General features: G+C 38.7%; 1 protein-coding gene across 1 annotated transcript in view; it reads right to left on the reverse strand.

Annotated features, from left to right (window-relative positions):
- JAZF1 (JAZF zinc finger 1) overlaps positions 1-18,603 on the reverse strand; it is a 188,163-nt gene that overhangs the window by 78,398 nt on the left and 91,162 nt on the right. The window contains exon 2 of the mRNA XM_064704537.1: positions 6,525-6,597. Within this exon, the coding sequence (XP_064560607.1) occupies positions 6,525-6,597 (73 nt within the window). The remainder of the gene's footprint in view (positions 1-6,524; positions 6,598-18,603) is intronic.

Genomic DNA, 18,603 nt, shown 5'->3' on the forward strand with positions numbered 1-18,603 from the left:
TGCTTAGCTTGAAATTGGTAAAGAGAGAAAGAGAAAACAAAGCCATCTGCATAAATCCTTCCAAACCAAAAGGCATTCCCCTTACCCTAACTATCATTCATTTCTGCACATCTTGTTTGAATTATCATCTGAAGTTTGTCTTGTTCCATCTCCAGAACAAGTCAAATAGCAGAGCATAAAGATATGGCTACATGAATAAAACCATATGATCTACTTGGTCACTGTTAACTTAAAAATAGGCTTACACAGAAAAATATTATCTGGCAATTGACATGTTACTTTGATCCTTTTCTTTCTGTATCCTGTCACATGCATCCAATACAGCAGCTACTGGAAGCATTGGCATGCACCTTCCATGTGATGAGAAGCAACAATCCAAGGCAATCACTGCATTTTTACAAAGTTGGGATATTCCATTCAAATGAGACAGCATCATGTTACGGGAAGGAAAAGTTAAATTTTAAGACAAAGAGGAAGATCTGTGGTACTAGGCACTATAAAATGTAGCAAGTCTTAACAGGTGATATAGCAACACTTCAACAGATTCACAGGCTCATATGTTCCCGTGCAGAAACTCATCTACAATAGGTTCCTGAAATGGAAAAGTCTCCCTTGTCTCTACCCTTCTGTTTCTATATCATGGCATGAGAGTTAAGACAGTGTATGCTATACCAAAAAAAGTGAGGATGGGTCTAAGTTATACCTTTTTTTTTAATTGCTTTTTACTCATTAAAAAAATCAAATTAACTATTCTGAGATCAAAAAATCAATTTTAAGGAGTTTTATATATTTGTTGGTAGCATGTCTCAATCTGTTATGTACCACCAATGATACAACTTCAAAGTGGAAATACCATGCCTGAATTAATTAGAAAGACTTGAAGCTTGATCTATTGCTTATTGCAATAACTATTGCAGGGAATAGGTTTTTTAGAGAAAGATGCTCACTGTTCCAGAACTGCTTCACTTTCCATACGCCTTCTGCAAAAGTATTTGCTATGATGGCAAGAAAGGAGAAACAAACATATTTCTCTCCATGCTCTTGACTTTCATTGCAAACTGTGCCCGAGCAGCAATTACAGTGATGGTACACAGGCATCAGAAGGCAAGGAGAAGAAATGCCAGGAAGAGAAGCTACATCCTACCCCAAACTAATCAATAGTCTCAGGATTAAAACACTCTTAGGGAAACAAAGGGGAGAAAACTGAATTGTCTCCCACAAATTACTCAAACAACTCAATACTTGTGCTCTTAGAAAAAAAAAGGAAGCAACAAGAATTTCACTGCTGCTGAGAAAATGTTTGATAGAGCACTCTGATGGCACATCCAGCCATGGGTTATGACCTCCAAGAGGCTCGAGTCTTTCATCACCTTCTTGTGCAACTACTGCTCATAGTTTACCCCAGGAAAATCTCTCAGGGCTGAACCAAAGGAAAAGTGCAATGTGTTGCAGTATCACGTGGTTTGGATGCTCTGCTAAGAAACTGATGCCTGATGATTTTTAGCTTTTTCATGTATTTGTAGCTTTATAGATTTTTAATATATGGTTGTATAGTTTTTAACATTTTCTCAGCCTTTCTCACATTTTGAACAATAGCTAACCCATTCTAACACATTCTTGAAATTCTGTTTAGTATTATTCCCAAGAAGAGAATTTCTAACATGGACATTTTGTTTTACACCAGCATCTGAGGGACATTCCAAGATAAAGAGCGAGGAACCCCCTGGAGCAACTCCAAGGGGCAGACCCAAGGGTGGGCTGCTGGGGCAAATGGTCCCTTATTGGTTGTACCTGCTAGATATACTAATTAATTAACCTTATAAAAATTACAGAAATCCTCTGCCATGTGTGCACATTCCTGTACTTTTTGCACCTGAAAGCTTTCATTAAAGAACAGCTATTTATATCACCACTTCAACATTATTTGCAAAAGTTTTTCTTCTGATTCCAGGCAACAAAACCCCACAGATGTAGTCAAAGTACATTGCCTCAAATCCAAAACCATCCTTCTTGTTACTGCATTAGTAACTTAGTGCATACTAAACATAACATTACCTAAAATTTTGGCACTTTTCGAAATAGCTTTCAAATAATCATTAAATACTATGGTATTGGCTGTTTGTTTTACTCCTGGAGAAAAAAAAAAGGTAATAGCAAGCTGGACAAGACACAGGGAGAGTTTGCAGTGGCCAGAACTTTACAAGCAATTAATTTCTTTCACAAATGTATATCCTCACAGAAATGATTGATTTTACTTCTAATGGTATTTAAAAAAGGAGGCAAAGTAAGAAAACTTTGTCTTGAAAAGTCAATGACAGGTGAAATAAAAGGGAAAGGGGGGGACATGAGATGCCTGAAGCCTATAAGACTTTACAATGGTAACAGTGAGACAAAATCTTGCTAGTTAAAAATGAAATCTGGAAGGAGAAGCAAAAATGTTAGATTGGTTCAGAGATGTGCAAGGATAATCTTGGGTTCTTCATCTAAGAATGCCATCCGATTTTGATCACAGGTTCCATTTGTGGTACCAGCTGTGCATGAGAATGAAATTTATAGACATTCAACAGTCTCATTCAACAGACTGCCCAGAGGCAACACTGAAAATGTTCTCACCAGTGTGCTCTAACTGCTTGCAGGATTGATGACTAAAATGTATTTTACTATATAACCCTTTTCTATGACCTCAATTATGAACAGAAAAACACTATTAAAAAGAACCTGGGGTTAACATAATTAAAGCATTTGGCTAAATTTTAAAAGACTTTAAGATTACAAGTCTTTATTTTCAACAATTCCCTAATATAGTCATTATGCAATTTGAAGTAGAAACAGTATATAATTATGACTGCTTAGTTTCAGTTGTAGGTGCATACTAGTTTTCTTTTTTCCCCATCTGGATGAAACTTTTTAAAACAAAGCAATCACTGTATTTAAGAAAAATGTATTTCATGGAAATTGTAATAAATACAGAATTAATTGTTCTTTTTATGGTATATGTTTCCAATAATATATGTTACTATGGCACCTCCCAGCCTTCATAATCAAGGTGAAAGGAATTTACTCCAATAATTTATGCTTTCTTCCTATTTCTGATACTTCCAATCTAAAAGTTGAAATACCTCGATTAAAAGTTAATTGTAAAGAATTTTTCATCCACTAAAGTTGGGAATAAGAGCTTTTTTATTACAAACATTTTTTAATACTACCTTTTCAGACAAAGGAATTATTTGCATGCCTCTGTTGCCTTCTCACTTGTGCCAGTAATAGTGGTATGCTTGTTTGGCTGTTTTCTGAAAAACCCAAACATTCCCACAGCAGCTGCTTTTCTCATTAACAGGTAACTGGCAGTATCCACACGATAGAAACTTTCAAATATGAGAATACTGAAAAGTCTCTGTCCATGAGACTGCACCAGGCTAAAAGCCTTGGCTACACGCTGCAATGCCAGGTAACAGAGCAACCTCGAGAGCCATCACCTCTAAGGACTCAGACCAGCACACCCAGAGGCACAAACAATGCTATGCAGATTCCAATAAACTGCAAGCAAAATTCATACTCATGTTTATTATCTTAAAGCTATAAATCCTGCATTTAAGTAGCAGTGTAAGCAATATTAATCACTACGGCTAACTACTGCATTTCAATGCAATACAAAATATAAAGGCGTCTTGTCCTATCTACAACGGAGATGCCTCCAGAAAGTACTGGAGGATGTTAGCCAAAATGCTCATTTGCAACTATTCCTGACAGATCACAGCCAGAACTCCATTCTTGTAGTAGCACCACTGAACTCCTTGCAGAAAAAGCTCTCCTGTATTTATAGGACGGAAACAGATTAACTGCATCTGCTTTGGCTGTAGTGTGTCTTTTACTGATTCCAATTCTGACTTCTAAGAAACCAAAGCAGAAGAAAGCAGGGAATAGCCATCAATACTGGGGACTGCACTAAGGCTACACTAAACTTTGTCTGAGAAAGGGATTTGTGGCAATTCAGTCAGTGTCTGATGGAAGTGTTTGATGTAGCAGTAACAAACCATTATGACCCATAATTTATATTTTGTCCACCCATTTTAAAAGGAATGTTATCTGTCTACATGAGGATCACACACTATGGAAGCAGCATCTGTGTGCAGTTACTGAAAGCTGTAATGGCAGTAAATCTCCAGTCGAGAAAGAGTTGGAGCCTTACAGATTTAGACATCCACAATCTGAGGGCTGTTTCAGAACTTCAGAGCTCAAACAGTATTGCCAAAATAATATGCCTGAGAAAATAACCAGGGATAGAAGGGAAATGGAAACAAGAGTATGTTTCAAGTTGTAAACAGAGACTCCAATACCCTTCTCTCTCTACTATCTGTTTTACTGATACTTTATCCTCCCAGCTATCAAGCCAGACAACCCAGATTTATGTTTTGTTTTAGCTCATAACAGCCACCATACAACAGGGCAATGGGCAGAGCATAAAGCACACCCATTTAATCTTTCTACCACAACATATATTCAGTGCACATCTTATCATACAATTTTGGCAGTCCCTGAGAATCAGCTGCCCCTATTTTCCCAGGCTCCACGAGACCGTATGGCCCACACAGAGCATATTGAATATACAAACTTGCAGAGGAAGATTGTTTTAAGGTCTGTAACTCACAGCAGGAACTGAGCTAAGTTCAGTTCCACTTGGAAGCCATAAAAGCATGGGTTTAAAAAAAGTGCAGCAGTATCTGGTGTTTGATATCTAACAGTATGCAACATGTTTATGACATGTATTAGGCTACAAAATCTGAGTTCATAGCCTGGGACAACAAAGCAGAACTCAGCTCTGGCATATGTAGTGGGAAATAGAAAGGCATGTCTCATACTGTAATGGATATTGCTGCTCCCCCAAGAGCTTGAGCTGCATAGAGCAGGTGGTTCAATGAAAGATACTAGCACTTTGGAAAAAATTAAAATACAACTTAGAGAGCAACTAAATAGCAGCTGGTTCAAGCACAAGTCAATTCAGATTCAGTTTTACTATACAAACAACACTGTTCGGTTCTCCAGAACTACTTTTCAGGAATGACAGGGTAAGAAAGTTTGGACAAAATATGTGGCAACTAAAACTGTCTCAGTTACACAGAACTCTGTTTGAAGGGTACCAAAAGAATGAAATCTAGATGAGTTATCACTTTCAGACTACTTTAAAACTAGTCTGATTCCAAACTGGATGATCAAGTCCTACTGTCTTAAAACAAGTCCCATGGTCAAGTATGTGTTCTTAAAACCAGCTTTTCCCTAATTAAAAAAAACCAAAAAACCAAAACCTTTCTCCTCTCTCACATTAAGTAACATAACCACAGAAGCAAAAAGAGAAAACACCCTGGTATGTTGGATGGTATGATGGAAAGAGGGAAACATACCAACATGCACAACAGCATACCAAGCCTACATATTGGAAAAAAAAAGTTTTATACATTAAATGAGATCAGCAGAACTAAGTGTTAAAAAGGGTCATGGCTAATTTCAAAATATGCTTTAGGAGTCAGACTGTCTCTAGGAAGAACAAGAGTTACTTGCCAAGTAGGAAATCATGTCAATACTGGCTATTCTTAATCATAGTCTCATGCAGTGGAGAAAATGTAGTCATTTCACCAAATGAACACCACTTCTTACTTCCATACCTCCAAGTATTCTTCCCCCACACACCCACTGGCATTTTTTGCTGCAGCAAACATTATAGAAAGTGGATTCTCTGTTTTAAAAAGTTTGTTGGCTTTTGCTTTTGTTTCACTTTTTCCCATTTTTAAAATAAAGTAGAATTGTAAAGAAAAATTTTGTGCAACTCATGAGAGTTTGAATCAACTCAGTCTATGCCAAACTGAATCTTGGGTTAATCTTCCAAGCTTATAGGGTTATGAGCTTGTATCTCATCCTCTAGACAGCAAAAATAAAAATGCAAACTGGTTTTCTACGCATAAAAAGTAATAATCCATGCTGGAGTACCCTGGAGGTTTCAGTACCACCATCAGTCAATAATTGAAAAGCTGGGGCTCTGTTACTTAGAAAAGTACTTAAAAATGATTTAATTTCTTAATTGCCTTCAAGTTTTTAAAGATATATATTGTGGTTGAAAAACTTCTGAAGTTCTGTAAAATTCAATTTATATGCTGAACTATTATCAGATAGAGCTTTTTTCCATCGTAAGTGAAATCTTTCTCTACTCACTTGTGTGAAGTACAACAAAATAGAAAACTAAGCCAAGAAAAATTACCTTGTTTGGCATGAGATTTAGCCAAAACATCAAAAGCTAAAACCTCATTCCTAAGTATTTGAGCAGTACAGCTGAAGGGCTGCATGTGCCCTATGCAAAAGTCATTAAAAATTCAGTTAAATTTTAATTCAACTGTTTTTCCAAAACAGATGTTTTGATAGCGTCATATCCCATGATGCAAAAGAGTGCATCCATAAACATGCCAATTTTGATAGAATACATATTGTACATACCAAACCAAGGTCAGTTATACCTGAAAAATAACCACACTTACCTGTTAATGTAACTTAGAGCAACATAGGTTGGCTGCTGAAGTTCTTGTTTTTCTAATACACGTGGGTCTGTATCTGGAATAAAGAAATACATACACAGAATTGAGATTTGTGCATTTACACTGAAATTAGGGGATTGAATGGTGCAAAGTAACCTAAGTGGACACAAGAGGAACAAAATAGCTCAACCCAGTTTATCCATAGAGTACACTTTGCACAGCTCCATCACTTGCTCATTCATTCATAAACACAGTATTGCATTTCTTTACCCAAGAATTTGAAACATCAACAGTGATGTAATTTCCAACTGTCACACAAGCTTTCACAATCCCCCTCATAAATACTAGTTTTCACTGATTTCCATGATTTATAGCATTAAATGGCTCAAGCTTGCTTCTTTTTTAATGTACCTATTTTAACATTTTAACATGTTCCAAGAGTGATTAGATCTCTTCTGCTGGGTCTTGAGACTTTTCTTCTGCATCTCTGAGTTTTGTTCTCTCCCTTCTCTACAGCTTATTTTCTGAAGCTCTGAATCAGAAAAGTCATACAAAAACGCTCTTGAAGCAAAATGCTTGCCAAGCAGAGCGCTGCCCACCAAAAGCCCCGAAGCAAACATACCCAAATTCCCTCAAGTGCTAACTTTCTCATTCAAATGCAAAAATATGTTTTCAATCACTGTTTCAATTGTCCTTTGCAGTTAAGTTGTGCTTTTATCTAACAAAGGAGTTTTAGTCTGAATTTTTGAAACCAAAGCCAAGGGAATATGTTCATACTTTAGACAGCATTCTTATACCAAAACTCAGGGTTATATTAAAGTTCCAATATAACTTGAAGTTTCAAATACAACTTTGCCCTGCGAAGTTAGGCACCTTTAGGAGCTGAGCATAAATAGTCTTCAAAAGTTCCCAATGGAAAGTGTGCATCCTGCCTGTGCAGATTACTATAGTCATTAACAACGTTTTATGCATTACTTGAAAAGCAATTCTGTGTGTAACTTCTGTGTTTTAACTACCAAGAATAAAAACTGCCTTTACCAAATGGCTCCCCACAGCACTGCTGCTCTCCATCTTTTATTTCTCAGAACAATCTACTTTGTGTTTGGTGAGGGGGGAAGAGCACAAGGCACTCCAACAACTCCCATATTTTGGATTGTTCTTGCTTCCTCCTAGAGATTTTTAGCATTGTTAATGTTTAAAAACTCATTATCTTGATAAGCACATTAGTTTGACTTGCTCAGTCGCTTTTGGTAGTTTTTGTGGGGTTTAAAACATGATAGAATTATTTTGAAATCTGTCTCTGCTGCTGTGCCTTAAGGAAGATTTTTAACTGAACTGAATGCGGACGGTGCTTGCGGGTTTGTGCATTTGTCACACCCACACCACTGCTGAAGCAGATAATGTCCTTATTAAAGGAGAAGGGAATCCCTTGTCTGCCTCTCAAAGCTCAGACTGATCCTAATCCCTCTCCTTACACTTGCTCCTGCTCAGCTTAGGCTGCAGGATTTGCTAACATGCCCTTATCAATGTATCCCTGAAGATATAAATAACTCTATGAAAGTTCAGTGAAGAAGGATAAAAGTACAAGTGCCAGTCCAATCAGCAAACCCAAGCCCATTGTTCTTAAGAGGAAAAGCTCTTGCTGGTGCCTGGGGAAATTCTGCAGTGTTTGCCAGCACATCACACTCCATATGAAGCTCACCAAAGACAGCCAAGCATCAGTGATCTCCCATGGCATCTAATTCATTTTTCTGAGGAAGTGAGGTTCACACAGCATACACAGATCTTTTACTTCCCTTTGTTTCTATAAAACCCACCATCATTTAGAAGGCCAAGCATACAACTACTGCCATGGCAAGCCCTCTTAGATTTACACCTCGGTGGTGTGTGGCCTGCCATGGAACTGTCTCAATGCAGAACGTCTGCAGGGCATTAATCCCAGCCAGGACTAGCTGAGAACTGCTGTGATGCCCAGAGAGGCTACCTGGAACAGAGGCTGGACAGAACTAAAGGAATAAAGTAGGTATTTATTGAAAGGCCTTTAAAGGATACACCTTGGGCAGGCCAAGAGCCCAGCCGTGGTTCTACCCAAGATGATCGACCAGTCAGGAGTTTTCACACTTCTACAAGTTTTGGTCCATTTACATATTGGGGTTAATTATCCAATTACAGCTTCAGGTTATGAAGCCCCATCCTCCCAGACTGCTCTCCTCTATCTGCAGGTTTTACTTTTTGGGCCTGAAGCTGCAATGGTGTCCTTGGTTCTCAGACTGGAAAAGGTTTGTTTTGTCTAACAATTGTTTTATCTGTTAAGAGAACTTGCTAACACTTTATATGAAGTTCAGAGCCACACACTAAGGCAGTACAGAATCTGAAAAATGTGAAAGCTAAAACGTAAGGCATCAGCTGCAACCCAAGTTCAGGCATCTGTGGTTAAATGACTATGTCTTTGCTAATCCAGTTCTTAAATGGGATTAACCTCCACCTATAAACAACAGTTTCTGTGACTGAAGGAGACAAAATTGGGGCTGGTTTACATCAGAGTGCTGCACATTATCAGTGGGAGAGGACAAGGAAAGGCTCTAATGGAGAGTCCACCACCCTTCCCGCAGCTTGCCAGCAGCTCCCATAACACCAGCTGAAGATGAAAATACAAAGACAAAAACCAAAAGCCCCATGACTTTTGTGGGAGTGTGTTATCAAAGCAGAGAGCAATTTGCCAGCTGGCACCTGGAGAAAGCAGACTCCTGTCTCTCAGTAGGTGCTGCCTGTCACACGAGGAGCACAATGCAGATTCTGTTTGATCTATCTGTCCCTCCCCCCTCCATGTATCAGACTTCACATGTTTTTAAAGTCAATTATGTTGCATTTACCAATTCCACAAAATAATCCAAGCCATGGTAAAAAAAAAATCTTGTATGAATTTAGCACTTAGAATGCTTGACACATTTTTATTCTCTTGCAACCAGATGCTGGGTTGCCAGTCATGAGGATACTTCATTCACTTCTTCACTGCAGCAAGAACTACACATAACACTGCTGGTACTAGTTCTCTTCCTCAGCTATAACACAAACCCCCCCCCCCCCGCCATAAACGTGTTCTGGAGCCACAGCAAGGCCCTCAGAGAAGAGCAGAAGAGAAGAGAAACAGCTGTGCCACAAGTGCTGCAGCCCTGGTGCCCTGGCATAGCCCTTCCCCAGTGGAGGGACACAAGGGGGCACATTGGCAGCCCCTCTGCATCCACCTAAAACCTGCATGGCTGTGCTATCCAGACACAAGCACATCTGGCCCACCACTGCCAGCTTTTGTTCTCACTGTCTAAAAATGCCACCAGTCCATTCCTTTCTGACTCCGTTCCCTCTTCCTCTGCCCAGCCTCACACAGTGCCTTTCCTCTCTCCTGCCCCTTTCTAACTCCAATTCTCCCCAAATATCCTGCCCTCCATTGCTCTCAACTACTTTCTCTGTTATGTTCCCCTCTCAAAATGTCCCAACATAAGAACAAGTTAAAACTTTCATGGAGATGTCGATAACCACTTGTTCACTCTTGTACCACAGGACTGCACATAGATGCAATTCATTCCCTGGACTGCCCTCTTCCCTTCTGCTCCTGCCTGACCCCTCCACTCCCTGTATTGTATTTTACTTCCAATTCAGGCAGTCTCTGCTTGCATTCCCGATGTTAGTTAGCTTTTTTTTTTTTTGAGCAGAGTGAATACACATTGTTAACAACTACAAAAAGATCACAACCATCTCAAACTTGATAAAAACCCCCCAGTAGTTAGTACTTTTTTTTCTTTCTTTTTTAAGGAATAGCAAGTACAGCTACAGTGGGATTAAGTATTTCCTGATGCTGAACCTTCAAGCCTGGACTTCCAGCACTCCACTTTTCTCATGCCTAAGCGCATCTATACAGACACTAGCAAAGTTTTCTAATACCACACAGGCTGCCCAAAGCCTGTCTCTGAATATGTGCTGCCCCACTGATCAGGATGTTATGCATCAGCCAATGCTCTCACTTAATCTGATTTGGGAATGAGGAGTAGGGGAGACAAAAATCTGTTGTCAATCTCACAACAATGGCCCTGTATAACGTTACATGTTTAGTCAATGTTTCTTCAAATGCACACAGACTGGTGAAAGTCAGCCAAAAGTAGCCAAAATAGCTTCCAAACAGACACCTATAATGGCTTAAACACTCACAAATGACAAATTTCTTCTTGAAAATATTTAAGCAATATAACTTAGGGCTGATCTGAGTTCCCTTTCTTGTAAGAAAAATATCCAGTACACACAAGGAAACTACTCCAGAACTTGAGGGGGCTGTTTGATTAACATTACTTTAACTAGCTACCCTCAGCTCTTGAATTAACAAGGGCTATCCAAGACTCTCTACTTCACTGGTTTTGCTGTAACACTTTAAATCCACTAGAACAAGTTGCCAGCTGCTGTACATTAGTTGTCTTCATTACTTGTCTCTTCTTATAAACATTATATCCCACTGATTTCATTCCACAGTGGGAAGAATTACTTTCCGTAATCCTGTGAGTATTTTTTTAGCTATGTCCTCCTCATTTACAATGGTGCCAGATTTTTTTCTCCTTTTCTTTTTTAAAATGAAATATTATTAAAATAAAATTTTTATTTTATACTAACTACTCCAGAATTTTGCTCTGCACCCCAGCACCTCACTATTTAAAAGACTGAAGTGTGGATGCTAACATCCATAAGAGACAATTACTCAGTCATCTTCAGGATTAGACCCCTCCAATTTCTCACATCCACAACCTGCTTCACACTGGACAACTAGACAAGTAGTATGAGTGTATAATTAAGGTTGAGAGACCATAAATTGCACTGAGCCATCTTTGAACTGTTCACACAAAGCCAGGCATTTTCTGTGGAGTATGCTCTAACCAAATAAATCACTGACTACTGAAGCATGCTACAATTACTAAATCACCTCACTACACAGAAATACTTTGCAGCTTGAAAGCACTGCAAAATCCTAACCTGGCAAAGTATTCTAAAGAGAGCAAATAATAAACAAAGGCATACATATAATCCTGTATAAGCAGAGTCTTCAATTATATATTTTGGTTCTGCGTTAATATTTCTGCACAAAAATACACGCCACCTCTTCTTTGTATATAATGCAGCAATAAGCTTTTACCCTACAAGATACAAGAAAGTTATCAGAAGCAACTTCACTTTCATAAGAGCTCTGGTTTTAAATCACTGTGAAAGATGACTTTTCACCTTACAAAATGCTAACAAATTCCAGTGGCATTATTCTACAACCACGAGCTTTATTCTTATGGGGCCCAGGAAAGATCACTACCACAAGCAAAGTGGTAAAAATAGTCTCAGAAGAAAAATAATGACCTAAAGGTGGTAAAATTATACTGCTCTTCAACATCTTGAATATGAACTGGCCAGTCCTGTTTCAACACTGCCTTGCCATCATTTAACAAAAGCAGAGGTTGAGGTCAAGATTGACAGAAAATCCAGGTGCCTAAAGAAGGAGACATGAATCCCTACTCACTTACAAATGCAGTGGCTGGATTGTCAAAATTTTTTGGTACCTGTAATCCTCCAAGAGATTTCACAGACCAACAACCTGAGTAGGTCCTTTATGGTTGATAACTATCCTTTTATCCATCTTTGTCATAGGGGCTATTATGCTAATTGAGTGTGGGGGTGATTATTAGGGAACAAATTTCAGCCTAACAAACAAGGTCTCTCAGTGAGCTCCAGTGAGCCTCTGGTGAGAAGTACTAGACAGTTCACTGATGTTGCAGATATTACTTTTTGGTGGGAAGGGTTTAGAGATGTCTTAAAAATAGATATTTAGAGACATCTCAAAAAGACCTAGGTTTGGAAAATATGTCTTCTGTAAGTCATATCAATTTTATACCAAATAGTTACAACAAAAGCAAAAAGGCAAAACTCCCTTTGCCAACCCAAGGGCCTTACTTCTATTTCAGTTTAGACTCTAAAAGAGTAACAAAATGCCTTTGATGTAATGAAAATAACAGCCCTGCAAAGGATTTTAAAAGCACATATTTGCAAGGACCAAGGACTTACAAGTCTGTCCCAAGTCACTTGGAGATGTTAATGATAATCTCACCTTTTTGTGCAAGATCACACTGGGGTAAACTGCCAACACAGAGGTTCCCCAGACTCAAACCTGACTCTGCCAGAACATCCATATACACGTTCTGCTCGCCCACCAGCAGGTTCACAGAGTGCCTGTCTTGTATTTCACTTGGCCTTGAAACTGGCTGATATAAGTCAGCCCAGCTAGTTAATTAAAACCTACACTTCCCTTGAAACTGGCTCGCTTCACTAATGATGCCAAGGCAAATATTTCTGTTGGCTTCCTCAAAAGTCTGCAATTGTTCCTATGTGGATGTAGCTTAAAAAGCCAGAAATAGATAAATTCAATGTTACTGGAAATTGCTCCCCATCTAAAACCTCCATTACAAGGAAACCATTATGAGTTTCACAGTATCAATTCCAAATGCAGCGTTGTTCATGTCTTCTTGTAAATAAAAAGAGAAAATATCACAGACAAATTAACACAGTCCCTTAATTATATCTTTTACAGAAAAAAAAAGTCCTCATCTTCAAAAAGGAGATTATGCTCTTCACTTCAAAGACTGGAAGATAAATATGATTCTGCAAGAGTTTCAAATCTGGAATTCAAAGACACCTTTACCATTTAAGCACAAGTTTAGGTTCTTTCCAAGATCAAGGAGTTAAATGCCACAGAGATGGACTTATAAAAATGTGTGACAGAGATCAGATACCAAACTTTCACATTTCCACAATAAGCTCTTTAGATGACTTAGCTCTCTAAACAGATGACTAAGAAAGCTACATTCAGGCAAGTACAAACAAGAAAACGCTGTACTTATGTCAAGTTTCACAGTTTTGGTGAAGGCTAGAGGCTCCAGAATATGTTTTAGGACAAAATTCTGCCTGCTTGGTCTATCCCAGAGTTACAAGAATTTCTCAGTTTGCTGCAAACAGTTTATTTCCCCCATCAAATTGTACTTAAGTGCAAGAAGCCATGAAAAAAGAGACCCTTACAGACACAGGTTACATAAGTAATACAAGAAGGTCACGAAACTGCAGCATTTTTGGCCAGCTGGGGGACAGCTCTGTTGGGCTGCTGCTCAACCCAGGCCTGTGGACTTCCCACACAGCAACTGAGCAATTGCAATTGCTGCACTACAGCAGGAGAATAATGCACTCCAAAGACAAGGTAAAGCCTCAGAAGTCAAAGCCCAAAAGCTGAACTGCTGTGGACTTCTCCTAAAGCCTTCAAGCACAAAAAGGTTCTCATTAATCTTAATAACGGCAAATTACATATTACACATGTAGACAAGTGGTTAGCAAAAGGAAATGTCAAACAGAAGGTTTGTTTAAATGGAGGCTGCCTCAGTAAAAAAAACCCAACAAGTATAAATTGGGAATGCACACAGAGGCAGCTGGAAGGCAGAGCAGCAGCTGCTGACTTAACACCCTGGATTAGCACACACTGGCCCCTTCATGTTGGTGCACCTCCCAGGGAAGTGAGGCAGCCCTTGTGGAGTTCCCAAGGAAAATGGTAATTTGTAAAACTGCCTCTTCATTGGAAAGACACCATGATCCCAGGGACAGCACTCCCAGCATTTTAGCTTCACTGAGTCCAATGAATGCAGAACCTCTGAGATGCAATCAGAGGACATCACTGTAAGAGAAAGTATAAAAAAGGGGTGAGAAGTTCAAAAGCAGAAAATCATTGCAAACTAAAGCACTAAAACCTCTGAGAACACCACAACCAACAGCATCCATTCACTAACTCAGACTAACACAAATGAAATTCCATTTTGTAACACAACCCCTGTGAGACACAAGAACTCAGGGTTTTGTCATATGAGAAAATGGTGTCTTGATGGGTGATAAAATAACACATGGTATTTCAGATAACCTACACAGAAACAAACCTGTGCTTTGATACTACAGCAGAATAGAACCTTTTATATAACACTACATTGGAGCAAACTTGTTTCACCCTTGCAAGCTGCCACTATTTGATTCAGACTGTGAACCTTCAAAAACAATGGCCATCCCGTATCTTGTCCAGACAAACAGGATTCTGATTACAGCTTCACATGCATTAATTTAATGCACGGTTACTAAAAGTATTTTAGCAACACAAATGAGGTGATCACTTGACATTTCCTATTTTTAATTTTGAAACCAAATAGCCAAGTAAACAAACCGAAGGACTTGCAAACCTGAAAAACATCTTTAATTGAAAAAAAAAATTGTGATATAACCATATGAAAGAAAAGGTTATTTCAGATATGGACAATAGAAAAGAATGCATGGAGTCCAGTCAAGGATCCTGAATATTTAAAAAATGTTCAAATATCTGCAATTAAGTTAATTATTGCACAGTAGTAAGTGACCACAGTGCTCCTCAGTTGCTGAAAGCAACCTTTGGATCTGTCATGCTGCCTTCAAACAGGCAATTAAAGTGAAAAATGAGAGTGTGCATAACTTTGCAGTACCATATATTATATACGAATAACACACAAATAAGAACTGAAGTTCTCAAACCAAACACTTGATACAGTTAGTCATACTTTTATCTGTTTATTTGAACATGCATTGCTTTGCTACTCCTGAAACCCTTATTACAGATAATCTACTGCCTTAAAAAGAGTTTTCCCTTACCAGAAATTAAGAGAACTTTCTAATTCTCTGTCCCCAAAATAATTTGCATTAACTGAGGCTGAGTAGTATAAAACATTCCAGCTGTGGGCTTTCCTGGTCCCTTTTAGAGCAGTGCTGACTGGAGATAGAGCCCGGCCCTCGAGGGCCCTCTGGCACACCTGAACAGGCTGGCACCCACAGGCTGCAGCCATCTCTGGCACAAAGAATGGCAACCCAAACAACCCAAATTTAAGTCATCTCGACTATGACCTTCTCCTCTGAAAGCCCAAACAATCTCCAGCAGCAACTTCAAGAAAGAGAGCTGTGTAGGAGGGTATAACCCTAACCCTTTCAGAAAATATTACAGTGCACTGTGATTGAAGACACCCTCAATCTCAGCAGCTCATGCCTCAGCATAAAAACAGTAATGCTGTAAATCAGCTACTTAATTTCTATTCAAACAGAACATAATTGCTGGTAACTGGCTGAAAAGCAACAAATGCCAAAAAAAGGTCTTTGCGATCTTTCAGATGTAATGAACTGCAAGCACACTTCATGTGCCATGATGCTTTTCCACTTATTATGCTAATTTGTTTTTATTTGAAACACACAATTATTGCTGCAACCAAATGCAATCATTAATGTATTTATTTGATAGGCAAAATATTCATGAATCAAATCAACAAGAAATAAGCAGTGCTGGAAATGTCCCTTAGAGAAGGAAAAAACCTCCATGACTGCTGCTATTTAATTTTACTTTTTAATATTCAATTTTTACGCATTTGAAATGTTAACATCTTGCTTGCAATTTCTAAGTGCAAATACACTTAATGAAGCTTGACACAGAGAAAAATTAGAATGCTATTTTCACAGAACTTAACAACATTTAATTCAAGTCAAATAACCTCATGATAGCCCACTGGAGAGTAAATAAAAGGTTCATTTGCACTTAGCAGTCAAGCACACAGGACATAACATATATCATTAGTAATCTCTGAAATTATCCCATTTCAGTAATTAAATGAGCATTTTTATTCCTCACCACACTATGATGTCTCTTTTGGCTGAGAGTTTTAAAAACTCCTGTACTGTGGAAAGGCATTCACTCAGATCAGGGAAGGTCTCCAAAATCAATTAAAATAAAACTTAATTAATGATCTATGGATCTATTCTGTACTGAAACAATGATCAAACCACTTTCATGACGTGCAGCACTGCCCCCAAATGCCCACACCAGCTCAATGGTCCCTTTAATCATTTTTGTTGGATTGAAGGACTCCTGGCCAGCATGGCTGTGCTGCCTCCCCAGACGTCTCCTGATGGCAGCAAAGCCCCTCTGCCTGCATGGCTGTGACTCCCTGGAGGTGACCTGGTACTGGGCAGCCTGGGGGAAAAGGGTTTGTCATTCCCACCCTGCCACACTGGAGAGAGCGGAGGAAATGGAGCTGACCCAGCCCTGCCTGCAGAATTTCTATGTATTCAGTCAAACTGCTCCATTTCTAGCGTTTCACACATTTCTCCCCTCTCTAAGGTCAAACACATCATTACCCAGCACATCTGGAAGTGACACAAAAAAAATAGAAGAATGAGGAGCATTCATCCTGCTCTTAGTATTTTGCCAAAATTATAAGGAAATAAATTTTTAAAGTTGATAATTGATTGATTGAGGGTTAGATTCTGTGGGTTTCTATGATAACCCAGGCCTTGTTTGGGCAAATCCACTGGGAAGTTTGGCCTTTTTTGGGCAAAAATTGGTATCTAGTAGTTTGAAGAATAATCTTTACATAAACCACAAGGCTCTGTTTTTGCAATGTGAGGTGAATACATAAGACCATATTTTAGGATAAACAGTTTAGCATAAAGGAAGCAGTTATTTCAAAACAGCTAGTTTTCCTACTAAAAAAAATTTAAAATTTATAGGTTTGTGTTTGGCCTTCATACTAATATTACTCAAATACTCAAACCCTTGTTCTCATCTAGTTTTAATAATGAAAACCTGGCTAAACATTCAAAAAGAAATAAAACCTAGTATTACTTTATATAAAACTTCAAAAATATATATATCTTGACAGTTCTGATGCTTGAGGGTTTTATTTCCCAAAGTAGTAATGATCTCCAGGAGTTAAAATAATATGATTATATCCCAACTCCATGACCAGCTAAACCACAACTGAACTGCAGTGGCACATATTTCATTTGGAATGCCAGAGGATCTCCATTTGAGACTATCAACACAGCACTAAATTTCCAAGTGTCACTGGAAACAGGCCACCTGTAATTTTGGTTGGAAACACTAATATGAACTGCTATAAGCAGCACAGCCAGTGTTTTACCAGTTCAACCTCTTCATCTTTACCAGCAACGAGAAAGGAAATCTTTTTACTCTGACTTTAATGCTGTGTCTTCTCTCCTCTGCAAACAGTGGTTGAGGGATTTTTTGGTTTATTTTAAGGGAGGATTGTATGAGAAGGAAACAAAACATATTTTTCCTCTGAGTCACTAAAATGACTATAAGCAGCTTATCTTCTGTGCTACTACTCTGCAGTCTTGTAAGAGACAGGATTCCTAATCTTTGCTTCCTGCTGATAGGGAGTGCACAGAACTAAACCATTTCTTGTAAGGAAGAAGGAAAGAGCATAATTACCTAGTGTTACTCAAAAGAAGCTCCAGAAGACAGCAACCATGCCAGGTGGAGCATGGACAGGAACCAGATGTGTCAGAACACCAGGTGCTCAGCTAAACTTTCTTTCCTGAAATGTCTTCTTCCAAAATTCGTTGGTAAATACCATGTCTTATGTAATTTTATTATTTTATTTCACTGGGAATAATTTCACCACCAATATGCCTCATCCAAGGCCATGAACAACTCCAGATTTGTCACCAGAGCTACAAGTGAAACATCCAGCAACAAGCCTACTTTGCGGGGAACAAGAAATGCACAAAACCACATATCACATATCACATTTCCCAAAGGGAGTGAGGGTGTGGTGTGGGGGTGTCCCTCCCTTTAAGGGGAAGATATCATCACTGAAATAGTCCACAAATGTGAACCTAATACTCTGAGATGAAAAATCTATTTTTCTGCAAACTAACTGTCAATAAACTTAAATAAAATAGTTATCATCCCCAAACAGCAGCTTTTGGAAGTCTAAGACTCAGTGTTATTGGGACAACAGGAACTGGCATATGAGAAAATCATTAAGTGCTGTTAACAATCAGCCTTGTGCAACAAGACTCTTTTATTTGCCCTGAAGTATTAACATGGAGCAGAACCTTTGCACTTTTGTACCTCAGACATCTGTTTTTGAAAGAGAATCTCAAATTATCTTGAGAACTGAGAAGGTGAGGTAGATTATTTCATACACTGAAGTTG

This window comes from Zonotrichia leucophrys, chromosome 2 (genome assembly GCF_028769735.1).
Source record: "Zonotrichia leucophrys gambelii isolate GWCS_2022_RI chromosome 2, RI_Zleu_2.0, whole genome shotgun sequence".
Taxonomy (NCBI): domain Eukaryota; kingdom Metazoa; phylum Chordata; class Aves; order Passeriformes; family Passerellidae; genus Zonotrichia; species Zonotrichia leucophrys.